Source organism: Anguilla rostrata, chromosome 5 (genome assembly GCF_018555375.3).
Source record: "Anguilla rostrata isolate EN2019 chromosome 5, ASM1855537v3, whole genome shotgun sequence".
Taxonomy (NCBI): Eukaryota; Metazoa; Chordata; class Actinopteri; order Anguilliformes; family Anguillidae; genus Anguilla; species Anguilla rostrata.
The window spans coordinates 58,499,442-58,519,981 of record NC_057937.1 but is presented as its reverse complement, the minus strand read 5'-3'; the positions used below and the strand labels follow the sequence as shown (position 1 = coordinate 58,519,981).

Below are 20,540 nucleotides of genomic sequence, written 5' to 3'. Positions count from 1 at the left end.
AATAATTCATGAATGCAATGTATAGTTTCCAGCAGAATGATGGCATGTGTTTGATCACACATTTCAAATTAGGTTGAGTAAGCATTATTATTATGTACAGGCTAAGGGGAAGAGGGGAGAATTTAAAAAGACAAAATAGTTTGTAAAGGTGTCTGCACGTACTGCTCCGAAATCCGAGTGATTTAGCCAGCACTTGCTACCGAAATTCGGCGACACCGCAGTGGATGGAGTTCTTCGCGCAGCTTTGCTTTTCGAGTTTTTTTGTCGACGCTCCCTTACTGTGGGAGATAATTCATTGGTTCAGTTGCGATGAGAAGCGAGGAGTGTAGCTCGCGGCAGAACAAGGCTGCGGGAAAGAGCCGGAAGTTTTATTTAAAGAGCAAAAATGCTGTGTTCTTGTTGGATGGGAGCGTTTGGAGGTGGGAGTTTTAAAACTAGGACTAGAAACGAAAGCAAGCATGTGCCCAATGTTGTCTCGTGATTAAATTATTTAGTGATTATGTCCAATGCGGTAAGAATCAGGATCACAAATTATAATTAGTCAGCTAAGCAGATGTTTAACACTGTTAGCTAGCTAGGTAGCACCCGGTGTAGAAAAGCTTGAACATGTGGCCCAAATCATAAATCAAGGCACCTCATCCTATTGCCTTGTACGAAGTTCAAATAAACATCGTATTATACTTACGAACAAGCCAAGCAATCGCTTTTTTTTTTTTTTTTACATGGTTTTACTTATTGTTAATTCCGTTTTGTCAACGGATTTATCGTTGAACATTCAGCGTGTTTCAGGGCTCACCAGACAGCGACATTTAATTAAAATGTCTGTGTTTTTCACGTGTGGATATATAATTTTGCTACAATAAACTGCATTTAACCCAAAAATATACTTACAGTGACATCGCGAAATAAAACTTCTGTTCAAAATCATAAAAATGCGCACACTTTATACACGGTCCCTGCAGTTCAAAACCATCCCAACATGCACTGCGTCCCTAACGGCTCCATACTAGAGGACCTCATTGCCGGGTGGCTACAGGCCGAGTGGATTCGGGAATATTGGAGCCGAACCGAACCGGCCGAACTCCCCTGGAGAGCCGAGGCTGTTATTGGACCGTAGTATCCTGGGCATCCCTAGGATTGCAGCGCGTGCCGCGGGGCCAGCAGCGTTGAAGTCGAGAAGAGGGGGGACACCGCAGGGGGACAACAACGAACCGAGCAACCCGAACCAGGCTGTAGCTATCCTGATGGAGCTGGAGATTACCAGATCCGACCTGGGAGCCATGGCCGAGTCACTGCAGCCCCAAACCCCGAGCAGACACGAAAAGAGTCTGGGATTGCTAACAACCAAATTTGTTACTTTACTCCAAGAGGCCAAGGACGGAGTTCTAGACCTGAAAGTAGTAAGCGTGCTTTACTCTTTGTGGGCAGTTGGCTAGCTTGCTAGCTAACTAGGAATGTGGGATATAGCTTACTTGCGAGCTATCCGTTTTCGTTTTCTGTCATCAAAGCGAGTGTCCGGGCCGGCGTAATGTACATGACAGCTAGTCCCAAGGATAAGCTTTGGCTTGTGCACGGATAGTTCATGAACACCAGCAATGAACTGGATGTTTTGAATTTCAGGTTGTTGTTAGCCAGCTAGCGTGCTTCCGAATGTGGATATGCTACCGGACACTGGTCTTAAAAGCAATGCATAATTTCGCAAAAATAGCAACGAATTAACGTGTATACGCAATTATGTGTGTGGGCTTGGGGGCAGAATCCCGAGAGGACAACGATTGCCTACGACATGACTGCAAATACAAACAGTGGCGCCTTCATAATTGTGGTCAATGTGTTGTAGTGCACAGCTAGCTCACAAAATAGCCTGTCAGCTAACAATATTCATTGTCAATGTATACAGCTAAAGAAGTATTTGTAAAAACAACACAGGCTGCCAAATACTCTTAAGTAAATCACATTTTGTTGCAGAACTCCACTGTTTAAACGAGCGAACGCTTGTTTGTTTTGCGTTAATTCTGAATTGTAATTTCCGCTTCAATTGTTTAATTTTTCAACAAGGCTTTACTTTCATTGTTTGATGCACGTTTTCCATCTATTCATAATGATAAAGACCAGGGTCTCAAATTGGAAAAAGAAACCAGACGTTATTCACGACTTTATTGCTCTCAATTTTATGTTAAATGAGTTCGTTAGCCGTTTGTTACTATTTATTTGCCGTAATATGATTGTTCAGTCAACCAAGGTGCAGGATCTTGAATATGAATAAGAAGTATTTTAATGTGTTTATAAGGCTCGCGACTATTCAACGGTGATAACTTACGGGACAGTTTGATGAAGCTATCCGGTAAACCTTGTTGAGATAATGGGCTTATCTGGACCTTGCCTTGCTCTTACCGCTTTATCTGCCGAATATTGTCGAGCATTATCTGTGTAGCTTGCCTCCCTGATCGCTGTTGTCACCGCACTTGGTTTCACTGGAGTCAAACGATCAGCAGCACTGCCATTAACGTGCAATTTATAACGTGCTTTCATTTACAAGTTTTTAGGACTCCCGATTACGTCACAGGCAGTGTGTGCGGGCCCGTGCTCTATTTTTATTAAGGGGGGTCCGTGCTGTGCACCACGTCGTCGTCTATTGACGCTCTCTTGCCATTTGTGGCGGCGTCTGTTCGTCTGCGGCTTTTATGGGCCTCGATCACATTAAAAGCAACGGTTGACAAAACGAAAACGCGATTCTTTGAACGCCACCCATCTCACAACAAACTTAAGCCGCGTCACGTGTCATCATTCTCACTGATTCAACACGGAGTGAGGGTTGGACTGCGAAACGCAGTTTTGTTTTGCTCGTGATGGCGCCATCGGCTACTGGGCTTGACCCCCCCCCCATGTGGTCGATTAACCCCTGCCATTCTGCTCCGTACCTTGTCTGCAAAATCAATCGGCTTAGTGGTCCTCTATTACTCCTCAATGCGGGAAAATGTTTGTGGCGAACAAACCAGACAAGGGTTTACAGTGGGAATAAAACTCGTAAGGATGATGAATTTGGCTGTGAAAAATGTCATCTAAAACATAGCTATGATCAATGAATCTTAAAATGAGATTGTAACTAAAGCAGTTTTGCAGTACCACTATCTCCATTTGCTTTGTGACATGTCCAGTACTGAATTTGGTTCGGTGTGAAAGTGAGTGTTCTTTTGGGGCTTTTGTACCAGGGCTGTTGTTTTTGGTGCCGGGCATTTTATTTGGCAAGCGGTGCAGCGCTTCCACTCTGAATGCTTTCGCCGGGGGGTAATTTTGTACGGTTGGACCTGCCGCCCGGTCAGAGTGGGTGGCAGTTTGGAGCGTTGTGCATAAATCTCCCAGGGCTCCGCGCGGACTGACAGACAGACTGTAGCTGTTCGCAGCCCGATAGCGGGGGGCAGGAAGCTTCTGGAAACCCCCCCCCCCATCCATCCATCCAGGCGTGAGATATGCTGTGGCATTATGAATGTGCATTTGGCTGGCCAATGAAGCACATTTTAGAGACTGATGGGGAGCAGATCTTTCTATCTCACTCACTCACTCACTCACACACAAAAATCTATTTAAAAAAATTTCTTCATAAACATAGGTTCTCAAACTTTTTCGGTATGTACCGCTTATGAAGGTTATGTTCTGAAACATGTTCTGAAACTTGTTTCTGTAATGCAGTTTTTTTTTAGCTGTGTGTGTGTGTGCAGTGTGCACCTGTCTTCTGAACCAAGGAGAAACGAGGTGAGGAGGAGAGAGTGAGAGATGCACACGACGGCTTCTCTGATTGGCTGGCAGCAGGGGTTGAGTTTCCGCCAGCTGGTCAGCCGGAAGAGCGCTATTTGTGTTTCGGTCGGCGTAGACCGTCACAAGGTTGCGTAGCATAAGCCGCTTTTCCACCGCACGGTACCAGCTCAACTCGACTCGACTCTCCTCGTCTTTTTTTTGGTTTTCCATCGGGCAAAAGTTGTGGATGGTATCTGGTACTTTTCTTGGTATCACCTCCGTCGAGGTTCCAAGCGAGCTGAGGCGATACCAAAAGGTGACGTGAAAACACCGCAGAGCCACTGACTGGTCAGAGAAACGCGTTTCATGCGGCGTCGCTAATGACGACCAGCTACATTGACGGTGGTACCATCTGCAGTGGAAAACGAAGTACCTGGTACCAGAAGAGAGTCGAGTCGAGTTGAGCCGGTACCATGGGGTGGAAAAGCCGCTATAGATGTCGTAGATCTGCGTCCCATCACTGGCTGAGTGGAAAGAAGCTGCGACTGTTGTCACTACTGTATTGCATTGTGGGAAAGATAACTCCCCCACGCCGTGTAACTGGCTCGGCCTTGCTGGGGTGAAGTGGTTGCATTTTTCAAACCGTACAGTAAAAGCCCCCCCCCCCCCCCCATGCTGTGCTCTTGCGCTCTTCCTGTGAGCAGTTGGGAGCAGCAGGAGCCGCTGCTGTGCCAGGCCGTGCTGCTGTAACGACCGCGGGGAGGTCAGCCCAGTGTGCCGCTGGGTCCCGGTCCCTATCCGCGGGCTCTGTGTGGTCCTGTGAGGCGATACACGCATATGCACGCGCACACACTCTCTTGCACACATACTCACACGCACACAGCACATACACGCGTACGCACACAAACCATGCACACACTGACACACTCGGTCACACACACTTGCTCACGCAAATGCACATATAGAAACAGACACACATGCACACTCTCTTACACACACATACGCACGCACACGCATACGCACACAAACCATGCACACACTGACACACTCGGTCACACACACTTGCTCACGAAAATGCACACACAGAAACACACACACATGCGCACACACACACTCACGAAACCATGCACCACTGACATACCACATGCACAATGGCTGCACACCACACCTCACGGGGATGCCTGTAACTGGTCTTCTGTCATTACCTGCAGGTGACCCCGTTCCTCTGGTTTGGGGTGTTTTTTTCACACGTGGTTAATCATGGGGGAGACCTGGCACGAGTCCATTATACCTGCATCCGCACAGAAACATTTGTGTGGTAAGCAAGGCCGATGCCTTATGACCCTCTTCCAATAAGGAACTACAAATCCCATGGGGCATTAATGTCTGGTGCCTTGCATGTTTTGAATCACTCTGGCCTGAGTGTTGTTTACCTGGCCTGTATCACCTTTTCACATAAAGATACTCTCATGCTCTCTCACATAGCAAGTCAGTCTTAATAAGAGCATCTGCTAAAGGGATATAGTTCACTTTTTTTGTTGTTCTAGATTTGGCCTATTCCTTCCATTGGCCCTTTCGGTTTTTGTGTGTATTGAAGGATATTTAGGGTATTTACTGAGGGTTCTGATGATCTGCTGTCCGCCTACTTTGCAGCGGCTGCTATTGGGGTGTTCTGTGATTCGTGGTCTGAAGCAAGAAAAGGCACTTTAGTTTATAAAAGTTTATAAACTTTTATAATTAGCCGTTGCCACTCCCAAGCCAAGACGATCTCACAGATGGCCAATGCCAGTAGACTCGAAGCATGCAGCTTTTGCTGGAGGGAGGCTTAATGTTGATGGAATTTAAAAATTGTGTAGGTCTTTAAATTAAAGTGACAGATCGGCAGTCGTTTCTTGACTTGACATACGGAGAGTGGTAACGTTACATAATTTCCTTCCCGACGTCCAAGCCAAAAATTTATTCTTGTTCTGCCGGCGTGGTGGTCCTCCCCACATCCTTTCATTTTTACACTGCCTTATTTCTTTAATTTCTTCTGGCTGCCTTCCTGTTTTTTTTTTTTTTTTTTTACTTTTTTTAATCAGTGTCTATTTTTGCTGAGGTTCTTCGCTACCTTCAAAAATATAAAGATGAAAACTTTCAACAACTGTTCTCGGGAAAGTAAAGTTGGAGCCGTCTGATAATAAAGAAGACTGCGAGGTAGAAATGATTTATTTTGTGTGCACTTTATTGCTGATGTTTCTGCATGGATTATATTGTCCTGAGGACCCTGGCTGAACTAGCCATTGTTCTTTGCTGCGTTTTCAATGCTCCTTCCCATCCATACTCTGAAACCCCAAGAGTTCAGTTTGTTCACATGGTTGTGGGAATCCTGTTTTCTTTAACCTTTTGAGTAGGAAACCTATACTTGGTGAGATTGGCATTTAGGTTCACTGTACAAACCAGGGTGCTGAAAACCTTACATATGAATTACATGCATTGTTCACGTGTGTAAACATTAGTCAATGCCTTAGTATATACAGCTGTATGTGCAGGGGTTGTGTTGATACAGTGTAGAACTGGAAATGTTCATGATTTTTGGTGTGCACCTTTACCACTGACTCCCATAGCCCTGGTGGTGACCGGTAAAGGTGATAAGGTGGTTGCGTTACCTGCAACTGGTGACGTTCCTGCATTTGGAAGCAGGCGGTGTGCTGATAAGAAAAGAAAGAAAGAGGAAAGCAAGACCGACTGACTGATGGAGTGAGTGACTGCATTAGTGAGTCATTGCGCCTGTGCCTGAGTGTGTCGTGAGTAGGTCAGCCGGTCCTGGACAAAGGACGCAGCTGAAACGGCACACCGGGGGACCCACAGCACATGTCGAATTGTATGTGTGTTGGGATGCTGTCTGTGACCTGCTAGTGCACCCACACAGAACACTTTCCCAGCTGACACGCGGGCTGTGTTCTTACAATGTTACCGGAACGTTTTGTCAGCGTTGTCAAATTGCCACTGCATTGCAGCAGCATTGTGAGAAACATTTTGTGTGAGCCGGAGTTTGTGGAACATGTATACGGTCTGTCAGTTTGTCAGTTTTTCCCCAGCGGTGCGTGGGGTCATTTCTAGAATGCGCGGTTTTTCTAATCACCATGACAATAGGCGTGCGGTGGCCTGGGCGCGTTGCGTCGTTACGTTGACTCAAACTGAAATGACTTCGGAGTTACCCTTTTTTTCAATTTCTTTTTTGGTGGTGTGGGCCGTTTCACTTTTGGCACGATCTGATTGGATGACTGAGGCGTGGAAGTAGCGTACGCGGAGAGCGGTGAGCATCTTTGTGGCGGTTATGCAATGTTGGCAATAATGCGGCATCGCACAGCTCGTGGAGAAGCCCCCGTTCTAGCTTTGATACCATTCAGCACATTTCGGTGTTTATATTATTACTTTTTATAACCATCCTTTTGAGGCACTTGCAATAAAGCTGGAACTAATTAGGAAATGGCTATTGATAAAACAAAAAAAAAAAACTCCAGATTGCTGGTGCTGGGTGGACATCTGATGTAAGACTTTGTATTTGCTGTTGTCAAAGCGAATTGTACATGGAAACCATTGTGGTCTCTTGCACTGATCTAGGACCAGCTTTTGTTAGCTATCGCTTGGTGGTTCTGGGCAAAAAACTGACACTAACCCTGATCCTGAGTCTGTGCTTCTGTATTAACAGTCCTCTCTATGCCTGGGGCTGGTTTTTTATGACCGGAGTGAGTGGACTTCAGATGTAATTGCGAGAAACAGAAAGAAAGAAAGAATTGTCATGCTCTGCGGGTTAATTGTTGGATTGCTCAATTTCCTGGAAAAGGCACAAGGCTGTGTGAGTCTGTGTGAGAGTGTGTGTGTGTGTGTGTGTGTGTGTGAGAGAGAGATTTTGTGTGAGCGAGATTGTGTGTGTGTGTGTGTGAGAGAGAGAAAGAGATTGTGTGTGTGTGAGAGAGGGTGTGTGTGTGTGTGTGTGTGTGTGTGTGAGAGAAAGAGATTGTGTGTGTGTGTTTGTGAGAGTGTGAGAGAGTGTGTGTGTGTGTGTGTGTGTGTGTGAGAGATTGTGTGTGTGTGAGTGTGTGTGTGAGTGAGAGAGAGAGATTGCGAGTGTGTGTAATTACACACTGAATGAGGCTGTGGATTTACCTTTGCCCCAGGCCGGGCAGTACAAACGGAGGTATTGTCCTCTCTCCCTGAGTGCAGCTCATCCCTGTGGCCACAGTGCTTCCCCTAACATTGGATTTACCCCCCACCTCCCCTCCTTCCGTTGAGTCCCCTTTCATTATAGCCAGTGCAGTGGTATCCCCCCCCCCCCTTAATTATTTTTTTTTAATTATTTTTTTACATTTACTGTGACCAAACTGTACCCCCCCCTTCCAAATGCAGAATTCAGGAAGTGGAATTTTTCTAAATATTAACTTTGCCCAAGCACTCCGAAGCTGGCTGTTTTTGGTTGATCAAGCTCTTGCCGAGTGCACTCGTGTTCCAGACCGTGTTGTACAGGCCTGGAACCCCAACGCTCCTCTTCCAGGTCTTGGGCTTTGGTGCCGTGTGAAAAGGGAAACGCCGTACCTGGCCTGGCCCGGGAAGGAGAGGGTATGGGAAGGAGATTCCTACGTGTCCCACCTCACCCTCAAATCAGCTAGCTGCTCGCCTGCATTTCAACAGCGGGTGGAAAGCAAGATTTATTTGTTACCGTTCCACTGCAGTGCGACAGTTGGCAGCTTCCGCGTTTGAGGTGAGGGGTGTCGTGGTGGCAGTAGGAAGTCTGGTGGGGAGTCTGACTACCTTCAGGCGCAGACTAAAGACTCATCTCTTCAGGCTGCACCTCTCCCCACCCCTCCCTAGCCTCTAGTTTAGCATAATGTACCTAGTTTAGGCTAATGCGAACTCATTAGTTTTGTATTTGGCAGGATTGTTTTTGTCTGATTCTGATTAGGCAAATGTGATTTCAGTGCTAGTTTTGTACTGGGCAGGATTGTTTTGTTTGTTTGCTGAACAGGTTACCCTACAGGGTTGGAGTCCTGATATATGTGGTCACTTCTGGCACTACGATCTTTACTTCACTCTAGTGTGTTTCTTCTGCACCTCTGCACCTTGAACTGATGCACTTGTTGTACGTCGCTCTGGATAAGAGCGTCTGCTAAATGCCTGTAATGTAATGTAATGACTCCTCGGCTGGTGGACTGTCTGCTCGCTGTGAAACTTGCTGAAGGACGTTCAGAGGGCCATCCTCGCTCTTCCATTGTTTCGTATTTGTTTTCGTAGTGCATGTACAATTCTCATTGGTAGTGAGGTCTGCTTGCACCATAGCCTGATGGAGAAGTGTCTTGCAACTTTGAATATTTTTTTTTATAGATGATCAAAGACCAGTCTACTATTGTTTACTGATTTATGGCCTTTTTGTGTGGGTTTATCTTAACACTCTGTAATTTTGAGAGTGCTGCATTGTGGGTAAACGATCCCTGTAGGTCTGGCTCCTTGCACTGGATTGTGGGTAAAATGTTTTGACCCGATTTCGCTGCAGGCGGCCGACACCCTCGCTGTGAGGCAGAAGAGGCGCATCTATGACATCACCAACGTCCTGGAAGGCATCGGGCTCATCGAGAAGAAGTCCAAGAACAGCATTCAGTGGAAGTGAGTTGTGTGTTTGTTTCTGCGTGTGTGTGTGTGTGTGTGACTGTGTGTGTGTGTACACGCAATCATGTCTCTTTGGTCAGTATTCAGAATCCTGTTGTACTTGGCCTCAGATTGGAGTCCTAGAGGGCTGCGGTGTCTGCCAGTTTTTACGCGTGTTTCAGCACGTAAAGGGCAAGTTTGATTTTCTGCAGTCCGGTTGGGTCGTTTCTGAGGCCTAAAATGTCTGCTGACTGACAGGACACTACAGCCCCCTGTACAGACAGCGTGTTTGTGATCCCTGCTCTGAGGCCTTGTAGAAGAGAGAAAGCCCTTTGTGATGAAGCTGGAAAGGATACGTGTGAGTTCACCTGTTCTGACCCCCCCCCGCCCCCCCTGCCCCCCCTTCCTGCCCTGCCCACAGGGGTGTCGGCCCCGGGTGCAACACGCGGGAGATCGCGGACAAGCTGATCGACCTGAAGGCGGAGCTGGAGGACCTGGACCGGCGGGAACACGAGCTGGACCAGCAGCGGGTCTGGGTCCAGCAGAGCATCAAGAACGTGACGGACGACACGCAGAACAGCAAATATCCTTAACCCTGCCCACCTTCTCAGGAGCTCCGCCCCTCCTGGGATCTGACCCCATAACCTCCTGATATATACAGCACTCCAGTTAAAAACTTACAAATACACTTAAAGGGATGCACCAACTTTTTGGGGGAAATTAGCTTTTTTTGCTTTCTTACCCGTAGTTAGACGATAAGATCCATACCAGTTTCAATCCTGTGTGTTCAACACAAAAATATGACTAACTTTTTGTACTGGATGCACAGGGATGAAGTTGGTCCTGATCTTATTGTCTGACTAATTTTCCAAAAGTTTGGACCATCCCCTTTAAGCAACGTCTGCGCTCAAAGTAAGGCAGTCTGGGGGTAGGTTTTTGTTTTTTATTTCTGGGTGTTATTAGCAGGTGTGTGTGGAGGGGGACTGTCTCCTGTTTTTTGGGGTTTTTGTTCCTCTGTGGTTGCCGTGGGAGCGGGCCATTATCACCATTACTGAACACACGGCCCTTAACGCTGACCAACGCTGGCTTATGTTACCCACGAAGACATCTGCGGCTGCTTCAAAGGTACCAGGCCCTTCCCTCTCAGAGAAGTCTGTAATGGTACACGTTCTTTTATTCAAAGTGAAAGTGAATACTCATCTCTCCTTCCTCCCTCCCTCTCACTCTCTCCCCCCTCTCTCTCTCCCTCCCTCCCTCTCTGCCACTCTCGCTCCAAATCCCCCCCTCCCTCTCTCTCTCCCTCTCCCTCCCTCCCTCTCTGCCCCTCTCGCTCCCAATCCCCCCCTCTCTCTCTCCCTCCCTCCCTCCCTCCCTCCCTCTCTGCCCCTCTCTCTCCAATCCCCCTCCCTCTCTCTCACCCTCTCCTCCCTCCCCCTTCTCTCCTCCCTCCCTCCCTCCCTCTCTGCCCCTCTCTCTCCCAATCCCCCCTCCCTCTCCCTCTCCCTCCCTCCCCTCCCCCCTCCCCTCCCTGTCCCTCCCTCTCCCTCTCCCTCCCTCTCCCCTGCCTCCCCCCCCCCCCCCCCCCCCTCCAGGTGACACTCTCCTGGCAATTCGAGCTCCCTCAGGCACGCAGTTGGAGGTGCCCATACCTGAGGCAGTAAGTATGGAGCGTCGCCCCGCACTTTTCGCCATGACGACGTAACTCTCCTTACCTCTGCCGTGGTGGTCTGTTTATTATAACTATGTAAGTCCTGTAATTTTAAACGATGCTAAATAATCCTGCTAGGTAAGAACGTTGACCTGAAACCTATAAAAACAGTAGTTAAGTTACTAACGCCCATTAAAATGTAGTTTTTGCAGTGCTGCTTCAGTATCTCTATGTATCTGGTAAATGGTAAATGGACTGCATTTATATAGCGCTTTTATCCAAAGTGCTTTACAATTGATGCCTCTCATTCACCAGAGCAGTTAGGGGTTAGGTGTCTTGCTCAGGGACACTTCGACATGCCCAGGGCGGGGATCAAACCGGCAACCCTCCGACTACCAGACAACCGCTCTTACCTCCTGAGCTATGTCGCCCCAATCTCTATTGTAGTCTGTCTTTCTCCATTCGATATTTTTCACTTTCTTTTGACCTGTTTCTTCTCTCTCTCTCTCTCTCCCTCTCCTCCTCCTCCTCTTCCTCCTCCTCCTCACCTCTCTCCCCCCTCCCTGCAGGCGCTGAACAGCCAGAAGAAGTATCAGATCCACTTGAAGAGCACTTCCGGCGCCATCGAGGTCCTGCTGGTCAACAAGGACACGTCTGGCTCCGCCCCCGTGGTCCTGCCCGTCCCCCCGCCAGAGGACATGTTCCAGAGCCTCCCCACCCCCTCCGCCACGGCCGCCGCCCCCAAGGGCGAGACCCCGCCCGCCCAGCCCGCGGCGGACCAATCGCCATCCTCCGCCGCGGCCTCGCCCGTCTCCGCCCCCGCGGTGCCCACACCCGGTACGGCCGAATTTGGGTCTGACGTCTCTCTTCTCACACACACACACACACACACACGCACGCACACAGAGACACACACACACACACACACACACAGTGCCTTAACCATTCTGATTTTCTTAAATTATTAACAGAAAATGTAGTCAATGTTTTTCAGGAAATCATGTGTTTTCTATGTAGTCCATGAAGTTTGTTGAAAAGGTGGCTTGTTGGCATGTGCACGTTGAGGTAGGCATTTGAGAAGATGGGGCGGCCATTGCTGGATGATATTTTTATCTTTTTAAAAATTTTTATTCCTTGGTTCTTCCCTTTCTCATAACAGAAACTTCCAGCAACAGCACCAGCGCACTTGAGCTTGCCCCGCCCGTCGCAGACACACCGGCCAATGAGACGTCCTCCCTGGACACCCAGCCCCTCCAATCTTCCGCCTCATTGGACAGCAGCTCCTCGATCCCGGCCTCCTCCGCAGTCTTCGAGCCCATCAAGGCGGATCCTTCAGAGAGTGAGTCGCCGTTTCCGTCTGCAGTTCTGCCGGAGTTTCACCACCGGGTCTTGCTCACTTGTTGCCACGGCTACTGATTATGTCCCCAGCATTCCAAAGTCTGCCGTGCTTTTTGAGCAACGTGTGGTGTTGGGACTGGCTGTGTGAACAAGTGTACTTATGCTCCGTTACTCCTCAAAGGATGTCTAACTCATCCTGATTGGCCCGTCCTTGCTAGTGTGCGTGTGTGTGTGTGTGTACGTACGTGCTAGTGTGTGTGTGTGTGTGTGTGCGTGTGTGTGTACGTACGTGCTAGTGTGTGTCGTGTGTCGTGTGTGTGTGTATGTGCGTGTGCATGTGTGTGCGTGTGACAGCAGGGTGATGGAGGGAGATAAAGGTTGTCTCAGCTGGGTGAGCTCTCAACTGTCTCTAGTCTCTTGTGGGGACCAGCAGGACTGCTTTCTGTAACCACAGGACACCTGTATGTGTGTGTGTGTGTGTGCGTATGTGTGTGTGTGTGTGTGTGTGTGTGTGTGATTTTACTTGACTGTTTATGAACATGTGACTTTGCACAAGTGTGTGTGCCATTTTACAGTAACTGTACAGTTGAGCTTCCCCCGCAGGGTGAACAGGAAGCTACAGCTGAGTACAGTTAGCCTGTGCGGTCATGCTAGGAAGCGCAGCCACTCATTCTCATAGTAACCGTTGTATTGATTTAGCTCCCCCCGCAAATGCTGTCTCATAACCTGGGACTTGCCCACCGGCCTTCTTCCCTGGCAAACACTATCTCGCTGTTACTTTATGCCGACTGGGTGAGTTCTGTTTCCCTGTCTGTGGACACGGGGTGTGCCGCAATCCGAACGCGTCCAGTAACTACCCCCGTCCCAAAGCGGATTCGCATGCGATGCATTATCACATCAGAGTGGACAACAGGGAAGGAAACGCGTCAAAATTCAGATGAATTTCCCTGTTGGCAACTTCCTGGCCTGATCCCAGCAAATTTAGACCAGCCAAAAAAAAAAAAAGAGCAACTTTTGGAGGGCGATATGGCGACGCTGTGCGCTAGTTGGCAACACTACTTTCTGGACTCTGAGTGTAGGGGTCCACGGCCTACCCAGAAATCCAGTGACCTCCTTGCCAAAGGCCGGTAATGTTTCCGTGGTGATATCAGAGGGGCGAGTTCACTGTCACATGGCCATGTGGGGCATCGGATACTGAGTGTAGTGGCCCCAGAGAGATGCGTTTGTTTCCTGTCCTCTCTCTCTCGCTCTCTCTCTCTCTCTCTAACACACACATTAGATCTCTCTCTCCAACACACACATTAGTTCTTTCTCTCTCTCTCTCACACACACACACACACTATCTCTCGCTCTCTCTTTCTCTCTCACACACACACATTAGATCTCTCTCTCCAACACACACACATTAGTTCTTTCTCTCTCTCTCTCTCACACACACACACATTATCTCTCGCTCTTTCTCTCACACACACACACATTATCTTTCGCTCTCTCTCTCTCTCTCACACACACACATTATCTCTCGCTCTCTCTCTTTCTCTCCCTCTCCCTTCCTCCCTGCTTATCTCTCCCCGGCCTGTCTGGGTCATGTTGCCTAAAGTCAGCTGATCACACCGTTGGCTCGGCTGGCTGCTTCAGTCTGAATGGCTTTTTTTGATGCATCTAGGGGGAAAAAAAAACAGAAAAAAACATGATTCTTCTCAATGATCAAAGAGGCAGCCAGTACTTCTGTGATGGGCTGAAATTGGCCAATATAGTCTAATAGCAGCAGTACCCCCACCTGAGCACTGAGAATCAAACCTGCAACCTCTTGCCGTCTTGCCCCACTCATGAATGACAAAAAATGGGCTGTTCCCCGGGGTTCTCATGTAAACGTGTTTTTGCCTCTTTCTCTAGTGCTGGACTTCCCTAAAGAACTCACGGAGATGTTGGACCCAACTAAAGGTAAGCGTTGGTATAAAAAAATGAATTTAAAAAACTGCTGTAAATGTGTACTTTGAAAGGCGTAATGTGCCTAATTACATAATTAAATCCCTCTTTCTCTCTCCTGCTTTTTCTCTCTCTCCCCCACTCTTTCTCTCTCTCTCTCTCTCTCTCTCGCTGTCCCTCTCTCTAGAAATTATGAGCCCTGACCTTTTGGAAGAGCTCATGGCTTCTGAAGGTGAAGGCTGGCGCCTCGGACCCGCTTGCTGTTGGGAGACACCGTAGAGTTAGCTCGTTGATAATTAGCTTGAGGATATTAGCGCTGCTACTGGGGCGGCTAGCAGTGCGCGTGACTCGTGAATACAAATGCAGGCAAATGTCCCAGATTTGCATCTCGAGATGCTAATTTCCCACGAGCTGCGATAGTTTTGTCGAGCCACACGTAATTAGTAATTAATGCAGTCTCGTTGCGATGGCATTCAGCCGTTGCTGTGTTGAGGTCAGTGTCCTTTTGTCGCTGAATAAGCATCATTTGGGGACTTTTATTTTTATATGTCTTTGCTCCAGTCAGTGGGATTGCCCTTGCTACAGTTCCCCTTTTTCAACCGACGGTTTGTCTTGGGGGGAAATAATTTTGTGTGTTTATCGTAAATGGGAGTGTATGTTACGTAAGTGTGTGACGATCTCTCCGTCTCTCTCTCTTGCAGTGTTCTCTCCTCTCCTCCGTCTCTCTCCTCCACCTGGCGACCACGACTACATCTATAACCTGGACGAGAGCGAAGGTCTCTGTGACCTGTTTGATGTGCCCATCCTTAACCTTTGACCCCTGACCTCGGCCACTGGGCGTATGTGAATAGGGATTTTAACAGGAAGAAAGAACTTTTTTTTTTTTTACCCTTTTTTGTGGGAAAAAAAGAAGAATGAATATATTTTTGGATCCTTGTATTATAAGCTGATTTGGTTGAACTAACGAAGTTTTTTTTTTTTTTTTTTGTTTTAAAATCACTATTTACCCCGACCTTTTTCCTTCTCCAAAAGCAAGTCATTTTTTTCTGTACTCATGACAGTTTCTGGGAGATCAGCACTTGCCTCCCAGCTTCAGTTGTGGTGTACGCATCGTTTGTGTGGCTGACACCCTTTTAATGTAATCAATACCATCCTTATTTATAGAACCCACACGCAAGTGGGTGATAAGTGTAGTACTTTTCTTTTTTTGTCTCTCTTTCTTTGTTTAAAGAGCTTGTTTTTCATTTTGAACTTGTGCGCTAAGAATGGAGCTAAGAGGCTGACTGGAAACGAGCAGTGCGCCCTCTACAGGATGAGTGTGGAAACGAAGAGGACAGAGCATGACGTTCACGAGGCTGCAGTTACCCTTCTGTCCAGGAGATGGCGCCAGAGTGCCGGAAGCAGTGCCTGGCTGACGTTTGTTAGATGCCTCATACCAGCAACAACCCCCCCCCCCTTCCCTCAGAGTCCTGTGTGCTATCAGTTCTGCTAAAGCCATCCGTCCTGTCATCGTACACACCACCAGTCACTTATTAAAAAGAAAAAAAAAAAGAAGGGGGTTCAACTTTAGTTTGCTTTTATTTCGAGACAAATGTAAATTTGTCCGAAGATATTTTGCGATCTCTTCTTGCCTGAAGTGTAGAAGGTTTTCAAGCTTGTTTTTAATCAGAATTCATTTTTGCGTGTGTGTGTGTGTGCATATTTGCGTGTGTGTGTGTGTACGTGTTTGCGCGCGTGTGCGTGTGCTTATCTACAAGAGGGAGCGAATTGTAGCCCACAGTCATAATGCCCAGTATATTCAGAAACTCATGTTCGTATTGATGTGCGTTTGTTTTGCAGGCTTATCGGCGCCAGGTGTCACCGATGCAGAATGTGTGACATATTACGGTGCTGTCAGGGTGTAGAAAACGGCCAATGTGCTGCCCCCCCCCCAACCCCCCCCCCCCTCGCCCCCCCGACGGGAGAGTCTGCCGGCCCCGCCGGCGTCTGTAACCGGACTCCTGGAGTATCGGCATGTCCCGCATCACCTGCCTGTCCAGGTGTGTGTACGCAACACCTGCGCTGTCCTCCGCACTGCCCTGGCTGCGGTGAGGCAGATGAATCGCCAACCAAGCAAAATATATTTAATGTTTTTTGGTGGCTCGACAGACCTGAACGTTAAGGCTCCAAGTACTGCTTTTAAACAAATGTGTCACTCACCCCAAGGGGTGGCTAGTGGTACCTATCACCCTCTGACCTCTGACACGTCAGTCTGGACATGTGCGCGGTGTAAAGAGGTTAGGCGAGAGTTGCGTTGTCACGGCGATTCGCACGAGGTCGGTTTTCACTTTTTATTATTTTACAGGGTCTTGTGATGCTTTCGGGACGTCCGGGCGACGTTGACGTGACCTTTCAGTGGTCTGCGTCTGCACGGGTGTGCTTGAAGCAAGTTTAACCCATTTATGGGGCAAATGTAATCTGGAGTATAAGCTAAGAACAGACCATATGAAGAATTGTTGTAGGTAAAAAAAAGAAAAAAAAAAAGAAAAGTGTTATTTGCATTTGACTTTTTTTGTCTAGGTTTTTACCATATTATTTTCCAGTAGGGCCAGCTAGCTATATTGATGGACTTGGGAACATGTCAACGTTAATGGGAAAGCAGACGGATCCATGTTGGAATAATTGAGTTATTCCTTTGATTAGATCTGTCCCATGCTTCCGTCTGCTGTCAAGAGTGAAATGATGTCACAATCAGGGTGAACTCCCCTCTCTCCCCCCCAACGGGTTTCCTGGGTTGGGTCACAGGATATATTAAAAAATCTTCCCCAGTGAGATTGTAACAGATCTGTTTATTGGTTTAGCTACTGTAGGAGAGCCAACACCAGGTTTGATCTCTCTGGTTTTTACCCCCTATTTGCGAAATTTTCACAAGTTCGCTGGTTGTACCTCAAAGTGCTCAGATATGAAACCTTGTTTGGGGGGGAGTCTGTTCTGTTTGGAACACACAGGGCCCCACAGACCCTGTCACTGTTCGTTTGGGACAGATGGTGGCATGGACTCATAGCAGCCGCCCCCCCCCCCCCCAATCCAAATTTAACTGCAGTTCAAACAGACAGTGCACAGCAGGAAAAAATCTGTGCCTGTGTCTATGTCCTGCTGTCAAAAAAAGGTTTGTTGTACAAATGTGTGTGTGTGTGAGAGAAAGAGAGAGACTCTGCGTGTATGTGTGTGAGAGAGAGACTGCGCATATGTGTGTGTGTGTATGAGAGAGAGAGAGACTGCGCATACGTGTGTGTGTGTGTGTGTGTATGAGAGAGAGAGACTGCGCATATGTGTGTGTGTCTCTTCTGTCGCAGTGGCTGTAAACGTTGATCAGATTTCTCTGTTCTTGTCCAGAGCAGGGGCCGATTTTTTGTATTTGGAGTAGAAAGGGTTCCACCTGACACACCTGGGCAAGGCTGGGCGGTACTTGGAATGGGGGATAAAAGGTGTGCTGTTCTGTGATTGGCTGAACGCAGAGTTCGCTGGAACCGCTGCTTTTTAAAATTTTTATCCCTTGTAAAGATTTTTTCCAAAAATTATTTTTGGTGCGTCTTAAATTGTTTTATCAACACTGTCCTCTTATAATCGTTTTATCCCACTGTCTCCACTCACATTGAAGTTGTATCTTATCCAAGAGTTGGTATATTTGTGCTGCCTAAATGTGTAGCTGTACTGTGCATCCCAAAAAGGAATAAGTTCTTATATGGTTATATACTGAACTGAATACCGTTCATGTGTTGTTTTTTCTGAGTGTGCACGTGTGTGTGTGTGTGTGTGTGTGTGTGTGTGTGTGTGTGTGTGTACAAGCACTTCTGAATGAATGTGAAATTAACTAATGAAATTTCTTTTTAAAGGGATGTTTTCTAAAAAAAAATTTTTTAAAAACAACAAAACAAAAGCAGTGCCATGACATCAACTAATCTGAACAGTAGTATATATATATATATATATATTTTTTTTTTCCCCAGAAGCCTGTGTGTGGTCTTGCTTAAGACATTATTTTTGTTTGGCTTTATCTCTGAGTACCCACTGCATCACCTTTTTGACTGTATATCTGTATAACACCATTTTAGATATGTATACATGTTAAGTGTGTGTGTGTGTGTGTGCGTGCGTGCGTGCGTGTGTGCGCGTGCGTGCTTGTGTGTGTGGAGAGGGGATGTCCAAGTGTTTTTAAACACTCAAGTTTTTTACTTGTTCATGCCATTCTAGGCAGTGCAGTTCTGTTTGTATACAGTGAGCATTTATTTTTATATTTGTGGAATATACAAAAAAAAATCATTTGGATTTTTTTCTATATATATGTATGAATATATATAATTTGTATTGATCCAAGTCATCTCAACATGGATATTTACAATAGTACTCCCAGTTAAAAATACACCTGGACTCCTGGTGTTGAAGCTGTCGCCTGTATTTTGAGGTATGACTTCAACGCGGAAGCCTTTGGTGTCCAGGGAATTCTTCCTATATAAATATATATTTTTAAACAAACTTCAGGATTTGTAGAGAGGCCAAGCGTATGTAAGAGAATATTTGTAACAGAATGGTTCTCTATGTCTATAGTTACTACCCGTACCACAGAAAGAGATTTGAATAAATAAATAAATAAACATAACATTTTGGTGTCCTCATTTTTGTTATGACTTTGTATGTAACGGTCAAAAAACCTCTTCCACTTTTAAATGTCACCGAATTCCAGTTCTTCCATTTTTAAATGTCACAGCTTTGCGTTCGTGACCAACACTCAATTTGAAGTTCTAGGAAAGTACAGCCAATCGGTGACACGATCAGCCAAATAGGGGGGAATTGCCCAGTTTCTCAGGGCAAAAACTAAGGCTGTTACTCGTGAAACTGCGCAGTAAAATGTCCAGTGTTAATCCAACCCGTTGGGACCAAATGATTTCTGTTCGTGTTGAATTAACACTGGACATTTTACTGTGTAGCTGTAGCAATCACGATGGGTTTGGAATAGTTGCGAATTACAGGTAATTTTCCCCCAGAATATCTGTATTGAGAAATCATGGCAGCGTTCCCCAAGTTGGGAAACCGTTACTGGCCCCTGTTAAGATTCCACCACCTGGGATCCCATATAAATATTACCCATCTGCGTCACATAACTGCCTGTAAATGTGGCTATTAGGTAAGCCTCATAACATAAATTTTGCATGCACTCGTTTGATGAGCATTAATGGAGGTAGCCTAATTGTCACGGAGTGTAGCACAGTGGGTAAGGAACTGGGCTTGTAACCGAAAGGTCGCAGGTTCGATTCCCGGGTAAGGACACTGCCGTTGTACCCTTGAGCAAGGTACTTAACCGGAATTGCTTCAGTATATATCCAGCTGTATAAATGGATACAATGTAAAATGCTATGTAAAAGTTGTGTAAGTCGCTCTGGATAAGAGCGTCTGCTAAATGCCTGTAATGTAATAATGTAATGTCATAACCGTTCACAACCACGTGGCGCCAGAAATAATCCTGTGCGGTCTAGGGTCCGAAAACAAAGTTGCGAATTTTTCTTAATGAGGTGCTTTTCGTGAGTATTTGCCCACTTAAGCCACATTATGCCAAAAATAGTCATAAACAATAAAACAATCGTTCATATTGAGCTATATTGCAAACAATTACATAAAAGAGGTAACAATTTTTTGGACCAATTGAAAGACTGGGGTAAAATCAATAGACTTCTGAACACGTGTTTAATTTCCTGAAATTTATTAACACAATGCAGTTTTGGGTCGTTATTATTTGCTTTGTCTGAATTCTTCATTATCTTCCAAATGGTTCGTTTTAGAGTGGCCAGGTGTCCACGCTTTTACCAATTTGAAGCCCACTGATTCACCGAAGTCTTTAATTTGACCAGTAAAAAATAATTTTCCTTTGTATGTAATTGTTTGCAATGAAGCACAACATGGGGATTTTATTATTCATGCTACACATAGCTATTTCTGATGTAATGTTGTTTAAGAGGGTATAATCCCTCCAAGCATGAGAAGCACCTGATTAAGAAAAATGAACAACTTGTTAAAATTCTGGGATTGCAATTGTGGTTGGAACGAAAACCAGCATACACGTGAGCTACTCCAGGACAGAGGCTGAGAACCACAGGCATATAGTTATGGTTATGTGTTGAACCAAGCGAGCGCGTCAATTTTTTTTTTTTTTACAATGGTTTAGCTTCACTCAGGACAGGAGCTTAAAGGAGTACCATGGTGGTTGAACGTGACACTCCCCAGTTGTCTT

General features: G+C 46.6%; 1 protein-coding gene across 1 annotated transcript; it reads left to right on the top strand.

Moving 5' to 3' along the window:
• The first annotated feature begins 970 nt into the window (after positions 1-970).
• e2f4 (E2F transcription factor 4) lies at positions 971-18,909 on the top strand. Its single transcript, XM_064337367.1, has 10 exons — positions 971-1,400; positions 9,269-9,378; positions 9,782-9,943; positions 10,442-10,485; positions 10,953-11,017; positions 11,578-11,845; positions 12,168-12,347; positions 14,243-14,290; positions 14,463-14,507; positions 14,977-18,909. Exons 1-10 carry the CDS (start codon positions 1,245-1,247, stop codon positions 15,090-15,092), a joined length of 1,194 nt encoding a protein of 397 aa, XP_064193437.1. The 5' UTR covers positions 971-1,244; the 3' UTR covers positions 15,093-18,909.
• Positions 18,910-20,540: the final 1,631 nt, after the last annotated feature.

Excerpts from the sequence above, each read along its gene's own strand:
- e2f4 (XM_064337367.1), top strand. The coding sequence starts at position 1,245 with ATGGAGCTGGAGATTACCAGATCCGACCTGGGAGCCATGGCCGAGTCA. Across the intron at positions 10,486-10,952 it reads CATCTGCGGCTGCTTCAAAG|GTGACACTCTCCTGGCAATT; the intron begins GTACCAGGCCCT and ends CCCCCCCTCCAG. Across the intron at positions 14,291-14,462 it reads GATGTTGGACCCAACTAAAG|AAATTATGAGCCCTGACCTT; the intron begins GTAAGCGTTGGT and ends CCCTCTCTCTAG.